Source organism: Muscardinus avellanarius (genome assembly GCF_963383645.1).
Source record: "Muscardinus avellanarius genome assembly, chromosome: 2".
In the NCBI taxonomy this organism is placed as follows: Eukaryota; Metazoa; Chordata; class Mammalia; order Rodentia; family Gliridae; genus Muscardinus; species Muscardinus avellanarius.
Window position 1 is genome coordinate 66,201,039 of NC_137787.1, and position 14,885 is coordinate 66,215,923.

Consider the following 14,885-nt stretch of genomic DNA (forward strand, 5'->3'; position numbering starts at 1 on the left):
ATTCATTCATTACAGTATTATTTCAATTAGCTAAAAAGGTAGAAATAACCCAAATATTCATCAAAAGATGGCCAGAAGAATAATTACTCAGGGATAAAAATGATCGAACAATGTTCTGATATATGCTACAATATGAAAGAATCTTGAAAGACAAGCCAGCCACAAAAGACAAATATGATTGTTAATATGACTCTACCCAAATAAAATATCTAGGATAGGCTAATTCATAGTCACAATGTAGATTAGTGATTACCAGGGGCATTAGGGAAAGAAAAACGGTAACACAGAATGTGGGACAATAAAACAGTTCTAGAAATAGATTGTGGTAATAATTGTTTAATTTTGTGAATGTAATATATGCAACTGAACAACATAGTTAAAGATGATATCCAAAAATTTAATTTAAAAAGGTAAATTCTAAACCGGGCGTGGTGGCACACGATTGTAATCCCAGCATTCAGGAGGCTGAGACCGGTAGATCGCAGTTCGCGGACAGCCTCAGCTACTTAATGTAGATCGCAGTTCGCGGACAGCCTCAGCTACTTAATGAGGCCTTCTGCAACTCAGTGAGACCCGGTTTCAAAATAACGAATAAAAAATAGGGCAGGGGGGTGTAGCTCGGAGGTCGAATGCCTCTGGGTTTCGTCCCCAGACCCGCAAAAAAAAAAAAAAAAAAAAAAGCAAATTCTATATTATACATGCTGTACTAAAAAATAAATTTAAACTAAGGCTGGGACATAGCTTAGTGGACAACTACTTGCCTAGTATGCATGAGGTCATGGGCTCCACCCAATGCATGGGTAAATTCTCAAATACAGAATCTAAATAATGAGGATCAACTTTTATTTCTTTATTGTTTTCCTTTTTACAATTACTTTACAGAGAGATAATCTATGTAAACTGGTTAATACTGCACATCTAAGTTCAGTATCCAGAGATTTTCTTGCCTAAACAATTACAAATGATGAGTTTTCTTATCCTCATCATTTCTTTTATACTTAAGGTTGACATTCTACGGAAGTGCTTTCCCTTTTTTCTTCCTACTTTGCTACTTACTCATTTATTTACAATAATCCTCTCTAATCTACAGAAGATATGTTCCAAGATTCCCAGTGGATTCCTGAAGCTGCAGAGAGCACAGTCTTTTTTTTGTTTGTTTTTGTGGGTCTGGGGATGGAACCCAGGGGCATTTGACCTCTGAGCTACACCCCTATTTTTTATTTTGAAACAGGGTCTCACTGAATTGCAGAGGGCCTCATTAAGTAGCCGAGGCTGTCCACGAACCACGATCCTCCAGTCTCAGCCTCCTGAATGCTGGGATTACAAGCATGTGCACCACACCTCGCAAGAGTACAGTCTTATATCTAAACATTTAATAAGAGATTAACAAAAAATAGAACAATTATAAAAATATACTGAGAATGTGGTTATCTCTCAAAAATAGTGTTTTTTTGGGGGTTATTGGGAATTCTACCTGAGCAACACTCCCAACCTTATTTTATTATGAAACAGGATCTTTCTAAGTAACTGAGGGCCTCACTAAGTTATTGAGGCTGGCCTGCAATCATCTTGTCTCAGTCTTCCATGTACTGGGATTACAGGCATGTACCACCACACCTGGCTTAAAATAACTGTATTGCACTCACCCTTCTTCTTACGACCACATGAGACTATGCCAAGGCCTACATGATGAGATGAAGTAAAATAAACTTCATAGGCACTGTGATACAGGGTTAGTCTACCATGAAAGGATTACAGTACTTTGAAGACTTGACAGATGATCTAATTAATGATGTATGCAACCAAGAGAACAGAGAAGATTTCAACAATCCAGTCATTTTATTTTATTTGCAGTACTGGGGATGGAACCCAGGGGCATTCTACCTTTGAGCTACACCCCTAACCCCATTTTTTATTCTTTATTTTGAGACAGGGTCTAACTGAGTTGCAAAGGGCCTCACTAAGTAGCTGAGGCTGTCTGTGAACTTCAGCCTCCCGAATGCTGGGATTACAAGCATGTACCACTACGCCCATCCAAGCCAGTCAATTTTAAATAGTATGAATTGCTTATTTCTGGATATTCCTACTTAATATTTGCAGACCATGGTTGACTGTGGAAAACTACAACTATGGAAAGTGAATTGCATAGAAGGCAGGACTACTCTGTCATTATGGACTCTGGGTTTCCTGTTTTTTAATTATAGTCTAATGTTATTATTTTTTGTTACTGAGGATGGAACCCAGGGGCATTCTACTCCCAAGTTACACCTTCAGCTCTATTTTTTATTCTTTATTTTGAATCAGGGTCTCACTGAGTTGCAAAGGACCTCACTAAAGTAGTAGCTGAGGCTGTCCTCGAACTGCGATCCTCCTGTCTCAGCCTCCCAAATGCTCTATTATTATTATTAATGTTGATGCTCAAACTATCCTAAGTTGGCCAAGAGAAATGCCATTCAGCTATCATGTCTCCTTGACAATTTTCCATATCTGAAGACTTTACCAGCACTGTTAATCTCTCACTTTGTCTGTCCTGTCATGGTATAGATGTGAAATGTCTCCTAGAGTCTCATGTTGAAGGTCTGGGCCTCAACACAGCAGGTTCAGAAATGAGACTTCTGGGAAATGACTGGATTATGAGGACTAACCTCATCAGTGAATTAATCCACTGATGGCTGAACAGACTACTGGGAGACAGGATCTAGTGGAGAAAGTAAATCACAGAGGCATGCCCTGGAGGAAATTATCGCCTTCCCAGTCCTGTCCTTTTCTCTCTTGGCTTCCCTGCTGGCACAAGCTAAGAAGCTTTCTTTGCCATTCCATTCCACCATGATGTTTCTGCCTTGAAACCAGCTGACCATGGACTGAATTCTCTGAAACAGAGTCAAAATAAATCCTTTTTCCTCTAAGTTTTTCTTATCAGGTACTTTATCACCATGACAAAAAGTTGGCCAAAACACTCTTCATTCAACATTCCCCCTTTGTATGGATTTCTCTCATATTTCTTAGTGACTGATGAAAAGCAAACAAACAGAAAAAAATGAAATATTTTAAACCATCAGGTTATAAGTACTTACATGAAGAACTGTGAGCCATTTGTATCCTTTCCTCTGTTGGCCATTGACAAAAGAAATTCTTTGTTGTGTTTAACAGCAAAACTTTCATCTATAAAAAAAGTATAGTTTTCATTACATTTTAAGTATAACCTTAAAAGATTTCACTGTCATTACTCTTTTTAACAGATGTATTCTTTAGTGCCAGGCAGAATGTAGACAAATAACAAAATTAGATTTGAAGGAAGAAAGAAAAAAAAATAAAAACCACTTTTCTCTCTAGATTAAAATATTAAAAAAAATTTTAATCTCTTGCTTCATGCCATGAGGCCCTGGGATTGTTCCCCAGCACCACACATTAAAAATGAAAGAACTGGGCATGGTGGCATACGCTTGTAATCCCAACATTCAGGAGGCTGAGACAAGAGGATCACAGTTCGCGGCTAGCCTCAGCTACTTAGTGAGGCTCTTTGCAACTCAGTGAGACCCTGTTTCAAAATAAATAATAATAATAATAATGATGATGATGATGATGATGATGATGCTGGCGGAGTACCTCAGAGGTAGAATACCCCTGGGTTCTATCCTCAGTACCACCAAAAGAAAAAAAAAAAAAAGAAAAGCAAGTGTCTAGATAGGATTCTTTTATATTTCAACTGTTTCATCAGCTGTAAGTACAGTCTGGACTTTTTTACTTAACCTCTGTCATAGGCACTTGTAAAAACAACTTGTCTTCCAGTCTTGAGTTAGAATATGAGATCAAAGCATGTGAAATTTGAAATAAAAATTTCAGCTGGGTGTGGTGGTCCATGCTTGTAATCCCGGAACTTGGAAGGATGAGACAGGAGGATTGCAGTTTCAAGACAGCCATGGCAACTTAGTGAGGCTCTCAGCAAACTAGTGAGACCCTGTTTCAAAATAAGAAACAAAACTGGGCTGGGGGGTGTACGTTGAAGGTAGAATACCTCTGTGTTCAATCTCAGTAAAAAAATAAATTCAATAATACCTAAAGTGAAAGATAAAAGCCATTAGGTTATTTCCACATTTACATACTTATATTTTCTTTCTGGAATTTTATTAATGTGAAGATTATATGGAAAACAATAAGTTTTGGGAAAACTGGCCAAAATTCAAAACATCAAAGAAGCCAGGTGTGGTGGTGCACACTAGTAATCCCAGCATTTAGGAGGCTGAGACCAGAGGATTGTGGTTCGCAGAGACCAGAGGATTGTGGTTCGCAGACAGCCTCAGTTACTTAGTGAAGCCTTTTGCAACTCAGTGAGACCCTATTAAAAAAAAAAAACAAAAAAAAACTACGGCAGGGGGCATAGCTTGGAGGTCGAATACCCCTGGGTTCAATCTCCAGATCCAAAAAAAAAAAAAAAAGATAAATAATTAAGCCAGAAATTATGGTTTATGCCTGTAATCTCAGTACTTGGGAGGCCAAAACAGAAGGATCACAGATTCACAGCCAGACTCAGCAACTTAGTGAAAAACTGTTTCAAAATTAAAAAATAGCTGGGCATGGTGGTGCACGCTTGTAATCCCAGCATTTGGGAGGCTGAGACAGGAGGACAGAGGTTTGCGGACAGCTTCAGCTAAGAAAATAAAAAATAAAAAGACAGGGGGTAGGGTGTTGGTTAGAGGTAGAACACCCCTGGGCTCAATCCCAAGTGCCCCCCCCCCACACTTTCAAAGTATAAAAAGGATTTTTTTTTTTAAATTAAGAAAGGCCAGGCAGCTGGGAGTGGTGGCGCATGCTTGTAATCCCCGCGCTTGGGAGGCTGAGACAGTAGGATCGCGCAGGTTCAAAGCCAGCCTCAGCTACTTAGTGAGGCCCTCAACAACTTAGTGAGACCCTGTTTCCAAAAAATATATAAAAATGGGTCTGGGAGTATAGCCCGGAGGTAGAAAGCCTTTGGGTTCCACCCCCCAGTACCACCAAAAAAAAAAAAAAAAAAAAAAAAAAAAAAGGCCAGGCATTGTGGTACACACTTTTAATTCCAGCATTTAGGAGGCCAAGACAGGAGGATCGTGGTTTAGAGACACCCTCAGCTACTTAGTGAGGCCTTCTGCAACTCAGTGAGACCCTGTTTCAAAATAAAGAATAAAAAATAGGGCTGGCGAGTAACTCTGGGGTAGAATGCCCCTGGGTTCCATCCCGAGTACTGCAAAAAAAGAAAAAGAAAGAAAGAAAGCCTGGCAAAATGGTTTGAAGGTTGAGACAGGAAGATTTCAAGTTCAAGGTCAGCCTCAGAAACACAGCAAGACCCTGCCTCAAAATAAAAAATAAGCATGGTATGGTGGCCTATACCCATAATCCCAGTACCTGGGAGGCTGAGACAAAAGCATCTCAAGTTCAAGAGCAGCCTCAAAATCCTAGCTGAGGCCTTCAGCAACATAGTGAGTCCCTGTTTAAAATAAAAAAATAAAAGCCCAGAGACAGAATGCCCCTGCGTTTCATCCCCAGTACCAAAAAAAAAAAAAAAAGAAAAAAAGAAAAAAACCCAGAGTTCTATATAGAGTATCAAAACCATTCAAATATGATGTACTAATACCCTCAAAACAAAATAAATCTTTATCTCTATAGAAAATATATCGAAACTAGGACTATTGGCAAATACCTATAATTCTAGTACTTGGGAGGCCAAAACAGAAGGATTACAGGTTCAAGGCCAGCCTCAGCAACTTACCAAGGCCCTCAGCAACTTATTTTTTATTTTTTTTGGTACTGTGGTAAAACCCAGAGGCTAGAATTTCTACCTCCAGGCTATACTCCCAGACCTATTTTTATACTTTATTTGGAAACAGGATCTCACTAAGTTGCTGAGAGCCCGCTTTGAATCTGTGCAATCCTCCTGTCTCAGCCTCCCAAGTGCGGGGATTACAAGCGTGTGCCACCACAACTGGCTCCTCAGCAACTTAATGAGACTCTTGTTTTAAAAGATATAGCTCATAGCCGGGCGTGGTGGCACACGCTTGTAATCCCAGCTCTTGGGAGGCTGAGACAGGAGGATTGCACAGGTTCGAAGCCAGCCTCAGCTACTTAGTGAGGCTCTCAGCAACTTAGTGAGACCCTGTTTCCAAATAAAATATAAAATAGGTCTGGGAGTGTAGCCCGAAGGTAAAATGCCTCTGGGTTCCACCGCCAGCACCACAAAAATAAATAAATAAATAGGTCTGGGAGTGTAGCCCGGAGGTAGAATGCCCCTGGGTTCCACCCCCAGTACCACCAAAAAAAAAAAAAAAAAAGATATAGCTCACCAAGCATGGTGGCGCACAATTGTAATCCACACTGGGGCACTGGGGAGGTTGAGACAGGAGAATCACACAAGTTCAAAGCCAGCCTCAGCTACTTAGTGAGGCTCTCAGCAACTTAGTGGAAGTATAGCTTGGAGGTAAAAAAGCCCCTGGGTTCCACCCTCAGTACCACAAAAATATAAAATTAAAAAAAAAAAAAAGATTTTGCTCAGAGATAGAATGTACCTGGGTTCAATCTCCAATACCAAAAACAAAAAAAAAGTGTATCACATAATACTTGTTATTAACAAGAAACTTTCACATTAGTTGAAGGTTATTTGGATACTAGTATACTATTTAAAGTACTTGAATGATTATAAAATATTAAAAACATAATTAAACAATTTTACCTTCAAAAAATCCTCCATAAATAGATTCCCCTCCTCGTCCATTTCCTAGGAATGAAAAACACAGACTCAGGACTCTCAAGATAGCAAACTCCTTGAATGCTGCTGCCTTAATCAAAATACTCCCTACAAAGTAGGTGTCTGAATGATTTTGAACCAATAATTCTCAAAGAATCACCACAAATTGTAAGATAGTAATTTTAACACTGATAAAACCTAATAACCCTTATGATAGTGTATTAATAATATGACAAAGCCTATTAAGAATCATGAAAAGCTGGGCATTGTGGTACATACTTGTAACCCCAGCATTTGGGAAGCTGAGACAGAAGGATCATGGCTTAAGGACATCCCCATCTAATTAGTGAAGCCTCCGTGAGACCCTGTTTCAAAATAAATAATTAAAATAGGGTTGGGGGTACAGCTGAGAGATAGAATGCCCCTGGGTTCCATCCTCGGTACCTTAAAAAAAAATCACGGAAAAAGTTTTCAGAATCTAATGATGATTAGCAGGTGTTTGAATAGTAATTAATGACATTTTTACCCAAGTGTCTAAAAATATAGTTCCAGCATTTTATAAGAAGTATAGGAGCCCAGGCATGGTGGTACACGCTTGTAATCCCAGCATTTGGGAGGCTGGGACAGGAGGATCGCCATTTGCGGCCAGCCTTAGCTACTTAGTGAGACCCTTTACAATTCAGTGAGACCCTGTTTCAAAAATATAGGGCTAGGGGTATAGCTCAGAGGTAAAATGCCCCTGGTCTCCACCCCCAGTACCACTAAAAAAAATAAAGAAAGAAAGAAAATTATAGGTAAAAGCTATACAAAGAAATAGTGGCACGCATCTATACTTAGCTACTTAGGAAGCTGAGACAGGAGGATCTCAAACTCAAGGCCAGCCTGGTTAACTTAGCAAGACCCTACTTCAAAATAAAATATAAAAAGGGCTGAAAATAAAGCATGTTTGGGTCCAACCCTTAGTATGGGGGTAGTGAAATACACTGTACTGAGGATTCTCATTTGTGACAAAATCAAACACATACACCAGCTGAGTAAAGCTGAATACAGGCAGGTATGTTTGTACATGCCTGTAATCCTAGTACTTGGGAGGCTGAGACAAGATGACAGGTTCAAGGTCACCTCAGCAACTTAGCAGAACCGATCTCAAAATAAAAAATAAAATAGGGCTAGGGGAGAGGCTTAGAGGTAGAATGCCCCTGGATTTAACACAAGTACAAGAAGAAAAAAGAAACAAAAGAAATGAATAAAGTGTCCTGTTTTGAATCTAGAAACAAATTTCTGAGATTAATTCATATATCAAAAATGAAACTAAAGCTGGGTCCAACAGTATAGGTCTGTATCAATAAGTCTGAGGCCAAGCCGGGTATGGTGGCACACACTTGTAATCCCAGCATTAGGGAGGCTGAGACCGGAGGATTGCGGTTCATAGACAGCCTCAGCTACATAGTAATGCCTTCCATAATTTAGTGAGACCCTGTTTCAAAAAAAAGAATTAAAAAATAAGGCAGGAAGTGTAGCTTGGAGGTCAAATGCCCCTGGGTTTCATCCCCAGACCCACACACAAAAAAAAAAAAAAAAGTCTGAGGCTGATGATTCCAAGTTTAGGGCCAGCTTGGGCAACTTAGCAAGACCTTATCTCAAAAATAACACAAATCACAGTTATTTGGAGGCTAAGACAATAGGATAACAGGTTCAAGGTCAGCCTCAGCAATTCAGCAAGACCCTGTTTCAAAATACAAAATAAAAGGCAGAGGTGTAGCTCGGAGGTAGAAAACCTCTGGGTTCAATCTCCAGTACAAAAATAAAATAAAATAAAATAAAATAAAATAAGCCAGGAGTGGTGACGCACACTTGTAATCACAGCATTTGCGAGGCTGACACTGGAGAATTGCGGTTCGCAGACAACCTCAGCTATTTAGTGCGGCCCTCTGCAACTCAGTGAGACCGTTTCAAAATAAAGAAAAAAAAATTGGGTAAGGGGTGTAGCTTGGAGGTCAAATGCCTCTGGGTTCCATCCCCAGACCCGCAAAAATAAAATAAAATAAAGGGACCCAGGCGCAGTGGTTTACATTTGTAATCCCTTTAAGATCTATGGTTTTTTTTGTCTTGTTTTGTTTTAATGTGGTGCTGGGGATTGAACTCTAGGGCATCCAACCTCTGAGCTACACCCTAGCCTGATTTTTTATGCAACTTATTATTTATTTTAAAACAGGGTCTCACTAAGTTGCAGAAGGCCTCACTAAATAGCTGAGGGTGGCCGCAAACCTGGATCCTCCCAAATACTGAGATTACAAGTAGCACTATCGTGCCCGGTGAGATCTATGGTATTTAACAAAGAATATAAATATACCATTTTCTTTTGTGGGACTGAAAGTCTCACCTTCACTGAAGTCTCCACCCTGAACCATAAAATCCTTGACAACTCTGTGAAAGAGACAACTCTTATAATGTAATGGCTTCTGAGTTGATTTTCCTGTCCCCTTTTCACCTGTAGAGTAGAAAAATGAGTAGGACATTTAATAGATAATCAAGGAGGTAATATTAAAGCAAAATTAACTATAAAAGCTTTTGTCCTATAAAAGAGATCTCCTTTTTAACTTTTTATACTTCTTTAAACTACAGAATTTTCACTTCTAGAACTTTTAAAATTTCATTTAAAAGTTATCAATATTTTTCTGGAGAATACAGAAATCAATCTCAAGTAAAATTCATTATAATTAATATTTCTAAGAATTATTTAGTCAACTGAAAATAGGAACAAACCTGTACAAAGACAACGAAAGTTCTCGCATGTTTTGGGGCACACATCGGAAAATAATTCAAAAACAACTCTGCCAGCTGAAAAAGAAGGTTTAATTTGGTTTAAACTTCTTTATTAAAGTATTAAATACTAATTTATAAATGTTAACAAGAAACTAATATTCTTACCAGGTTGATTGTTAATTGCGATGTCAAAAAAACATCGAGGTCGCTGAACCTTTATTCCCATGGTTCCAATACTTCAATTTATGAGTAATATACTGTTTCAGGCAACTGAACTAAAACAGCAGCAAATATTTCTCATAAATATCTGAAAAAAACAATTCTGTGGAGCATAAACTATAAATGTAGTTTGAATCAATTCTATCATATAATAAAACCATTATCAACCAAATATAGATGGTCAACCCAAACAGAGTATATTAAGTCTGTATGGTTAGTGAACTAGGCAGATTTTACCTGTAAATTAGGCAGATTTTGCCTTTAAACTGACAAAAAGAAAAACATCAAGGGCAGTTGATCCAATCCTTTTGCTCCTAGGAAACAAAAATGAGGAGTTCTGATTAAAATATGAGGCTTTAAAAGTTATTTTTTGGAGTATTCTACCCCTGGGTTCCCCCCACCACCTTTAAACCCCCCCCTTTTAGAAAGAGGTTCTCAGTTGCTGAAACTGGCCTCAAACCTGAGATCCTTCTGTCTTAGTCTTTCAAGGCATGTGCAAAGCTAAAAATACAAGACTTTTTTTTTTTTTTTTTTTTTTTTGGTGATACTGGGGAGGAACCCAGGGGCTTTCTACCTCCGGGCTACACTCCCAAACCTATCTTTATACTTTATTAGAAACAGGGTCTCACTAAGTTGCTGAGAGCCTCACTAAATAGCTGAGGCTGGCTTCGAGCCTGTGTGATCCTCCTGTCTCAGCCTCCCAAGAGCTGAGATTACAAGCGTGCACCACCACGCCCGGCAATATGAGACTTTTAAAAAGAAAAAAATTCACTTAGCACAGTGTTGCACACCTGTAATCCCAGGGTTTTAGGAGGTTGAGATAGGAGGACTACAAATTCAAAGCCAGACTGGGCAACTAAGGAAGACCCTGTCTTAAGAAAATAAAAAAGGAGCCAGGGTGTGCTACTGCTCGCTTGCAATCCCAGCATTTGGGAGGCTGAGACAGAAGGACTGTGGTTCGCAGACAGCCTCAGCTACTTAGTGAGGATCTCTAGAACTCAGTGAGATCCTGTTTCAAAATAAAGAATAAAAAATAGGACTGGGGGTATAGCTCAGAAGTATAAAGCCCCTGGGTTCCACCCCCAGTACCACAAAAATAAACAAATAAACAAAAATAAAAAATAAAATAAAAAGGGAACCGGGTATGGTGGTGCACATCTGCATCTCATCTGCACATCTTGGGAGGTATCTTCAAGAGATCTCCAAGACAGGAGGATCTCAGGCTAGAGGACAGCTGTAGCAATTCACTGAGATTCTCAGAAATTATTGAGACTCCCAGAAACCTAGCAAGACTGTTTTATTTTTGTGGTACTGAGGGTGGAACCCAGGGACTTTCAACCTCCAGGCTATATTCCCAGACCTATTTTATATTTTATTTGGAAACAGGGTCTCACTAAGTTGCTGAGAGCCTCACTAAGTAGCTGAGGCTGGCTTTGGACCTGTGCGATCCTCCTGTCTCAGCCTCCCAAGCGCGGGGATTACAAGTGTGTGCCACCATGCCCAGCGCAAGACTGTTTTAAAACAAAAAATAAAAAGGGCTGGGGATTTAGCTTGGAGGTAGAATGCCCCTAGGTTCAACTATCAGTACCATACTGAATATATACATATATACATACATACATATATGGGGTTGGATGTTGTGGCACATGCCTGTAATACCAATATTTGAGAGGCTGAGAAAGGAGGATAGCAGTTCAAGGACAGGCTCAGCAACTTAGCAAAACCCTATTTCAAAATACAAAATAAAATGGGATAGAGTGTAGCATGGGAGTAGAAAGCTTGTGTGTTCAACCACCAGTAAAACAAACAAACAAAAAACAAAAATAAATAATAAAAAGGCATGTGGATGTAGCTCAGTGATAGAGTACCCCTGGGTTCCATCCTTAGTACCTAAAAAATATTTCAAATTTCTAAATAACATGAAAATAAATTATCTATAAAGACAGCACATTTCAATGATAGCAACATAAGGCAGATATGAATTATGAACAAAAGCATATTAAGTTTAACTGAGACTACTTTTTCTTTGTGTATGGGGTACTATGGATGCAACCCAGAGGATATTCTACCTCTGAGCTACACCCCCAGCCCTATTTTTAATTCTTTATTTTGAAACAGGGTCTGAGTTGCAAAGGGTCTCACTAAGTAGCCAAGGCTGTCTGCAAACAGCAATCCTCCTGTCTCAGCCTCCCAAAAGCTGGGATTACAAGCATGCGCTACCATGTCCGAAACCTTTTTTTTATTCTTATTTTGACACAGGGTTTCACTAAGTTATGGAGCCGAGGCTGGCTGAGAACCTGCGATCTTCCTGTCTCAGCCTCTCAAGTAGTGGGATTATAAGGATATGCTATCACTTCTGGAGAAACTACTCTGTGATCATGAGCAACTACTTTATGATCATGTACAAACTACTTTATGAGCAACAATAGCTTTTACTGAAATGCTACACGGCATGACAATGATGAGATACCTTATAACAGGTTTATCTACATAGCAGATACCTATTGACTTTTTTGGGAAAGGCATTTATTTATTTGTTTATTTATTTAGCGGTGCTGGGAATGGAACCCCAAGGGCATTGTACCTCTGAGCTATACCACCCAGCCCTATTTTTTAATTTATTTTTTTATTTTTTTGGTGGTACTGAGGACCCAGGGGACTTCTACCTCTGGGCTACACTCCCAGACCTATTTTATATTTTATTTGGAAACAGGGTCTCTTAAGCCAGCTGAGGCTGACTTCGAACCTGTACGATCCTCCTGTCTCAGCCTCCCCAGCACAGGGATTACAAGCGTGCGCCACCACGCCCTGCTTTTTATTTTTTGAAACAGAGTCTGAGTTGCGAAGGGCTTAGCTGAGGCTGTCTGTGAACCTCAATCCTCCAGTCTCAGCCTCCCCAAAGCTGGAATTACAAGCATGTGCCACCACGCCCAGCTCCAGGAAAGGCATTTATTTTAAGGAATTAAAAATGCTGAATTGTGAGCCAGGCGTGGTGGCACTCACTTGTAATCCCTGTGCTTGGGAGGCTGAGACAGGAGGATCACATAGGTTCAAAGCCAGCCTCAGCTACTTAGTGAGACTCTGTTTCCAAGTAAAATATAAAATAGGTCTGGGAGTATAGCCCGGAGGTAGAAAGCCTCAGGGTTCTACCCCCAGTACCACCAAAAAAAAAAAAAAAAAAAAAAAAAAAATTACCTTATCTATACTAAGCTGGTGGCTCAGCATACTATATTTTAAGTCCAGGAGAGTTCTAAAAGATTTAAATTCTCTATCTTGAACAATGTATCTTCTTTTTTTTTCCCTTCAGTTTTGGAGATTAAACCACACCCAGCTTGGGAGGCAGAGACAGGAGGATCATAACAGGTTCAAGGTTCGAAGCCAGTTGCACTGGCTTAAGAGACCCTGTTTCCAAATATTAAAAAAAAAAGTATAAAATAGGTCTGGGAGTGTAGCCCGGAGGTAGAAGGGCTTCCAGGAACCCCAATACCCCCCCACACCACACATACACAATAATAATAATAGTAATAATAATAATAATAATGATAATAAATAAGGCGGGGGTGTAGCTCAGAGGTTGAATGCCCCTGGGTTCCATCCCAAGACCTGGGGAAAAAAAAAAAAAAGGAATCTAACATTGAGCTGGGCATGGTGGCGCACACTTGCAACCCTAGCATTTGGGAGGCTGAGACAGGAGGACTGCAGTTTGTGGACAGTCTCATCTACTTAGTGAGACCCTTTGCAACTCAGTGAGATGCTATTTCAAAATAAAGAATAAAAATAGGGCTGGGGGGTATAGCTCAGAGGTAGAATGCCCCTGGGTTCCATCCCCAGTACCGGAAAAAAAAAAAAGTATATATATTTATATATATAACATTAAAATAACACAAAATGAAACTTCTCTAAATATCTCATAATGGGAGAATAGCTGATTATAATACATACATGCTATTTAATACTAGTTAGCATTTTAAAAAGTAGTATTACATAATTCGGGGCTGGGAATGTAGCTTAATGACAGTGTTTGCACAGCATGCAAGAAGCCCTGGTTTGATGCCCAACACCCCCTCTAAAACGTAGTATCTACACAATCCAAAAAACCTATTACTGCTAGTTGAAAAGCTCTCCCAACCAAAAAAATACACAGTAGAATAAGGGCTCCTCTTCTGAATGGACTCTTCAGAGATGGCCTCTATAAAGAGGAAGTGATATTCTCTTTTGTTTGGGCCCTTCTGAGGATGAAATCAAACATTAAACATTAATTACCATTAAGGTACACTACAAACCCTTTTTATTTTGAGACATGGTCTCTCTAAGTTACCTGGGTGGCCTGGAACTTGTGATCTCCTGCCTCAATTTCCAGAGTTACTGGGATCACAGGTGTGTGCCACAGACATACTTTTCAACACATCCAGTTTTTTTTTTTTTTTTTTTTGGTGGTACTGGGAGTGGAACCCAGGGGCTTTTTAGCTCTGGGCTATACTCCCAGACCTATTTTATATTTTATTTAGAAACAGGGTCTCACTAAGTTGCTGAGAGCCTCACTAAGTAGCAGAGGCTAGCTTTGAACCTGTGTGATCCTCCTGTCTCAGCCTCCCAAGCGCGGAGATTACAAGCGTGTGCCACCACGCCTGACTTCAACACATCCAGTTTTAACTAGGCATGGTGGCATACAGGTGGCATACACTTATAAGGATCATAGGTTCAAGGCCAGCAACAGTTAACTGGTGAGGCCCTGTTTCTTTTTCCTTTTTGGTGATACTAGGGTTCCTGGAAACCCTTCTACCTCTGGGCTACACTCCCAGACACCTATTTTATTTTTTAATATTTTTTATTTGGAAACAGGGTCTTTTAAGCCAGTGAGGCTGGCTTTGAACCTGCGCGATCCTCCTGTCTCCGCCTCCCAAGTGCTGGGATTTACAAGCGTGCGCCACCACGCTTGGCTAAGAGACCCTGTTTTAAAATAAAAAATAAGCCGAGCCTAGTGGTTTGAGCCTGGTGGTAAACATCTGTAATTCCAGTACTTGGGAGGCTAATATAAGAAGATGACAGGTTGGAGGACACCCTCAGAAAGTAGTGAGACCCTCAACAACTTAGCAAGACCCTGTTTCAAAATAAAAATAGGGTGGGGAGTGTAGCTCGGAGGTAGAATGCCCTGGGCTCAATTCAATCTTCAGTACAACACACT

At 39.9% G+C, this 14,885-nt stretch overlaps 1 protein-coding gene across 6 annotated transcripts in view; it reads right to left on the bottom strand.

Moving 5' to 3' along the window:
• PPIG (peptidylprolyl isomerase G) overlaps positions 1-9,707 on the bottom strand; it is a gene marked incomplete at both ends in the record, with an annotated part of 38,289 nt that extends 28,582 nt beyond the window's left edge. For all 6 annotated transcript variants that reach the window (XM_080719998.1, XM_080719999.1, XM_080719996.1 and 3 more), the window contains 5 exons: positions 3,075-3,162; positions 6,701-6,745; positions 9,099-9,206; positions 9,482-9,556; positions 9,647-9,707. In XM_080719998.1, coding sequence (XP_080576124.1) covers positions 3,075-3,162; positions 6,701-6,745; positions 9,099-9,206; positions 9,482-9,556; positions 9,647-9,707 — 377 coding nt within the window. The remainder of the gene's footprint in view (positions 1-3,074; positions 3,163-6,700; positions 6,746-9,098; positions 9,207-9,481; positions 9,557-9,646) is intronic.
• Positions 9,708-14,885: the final 5,178 nt, after the last annotated feature.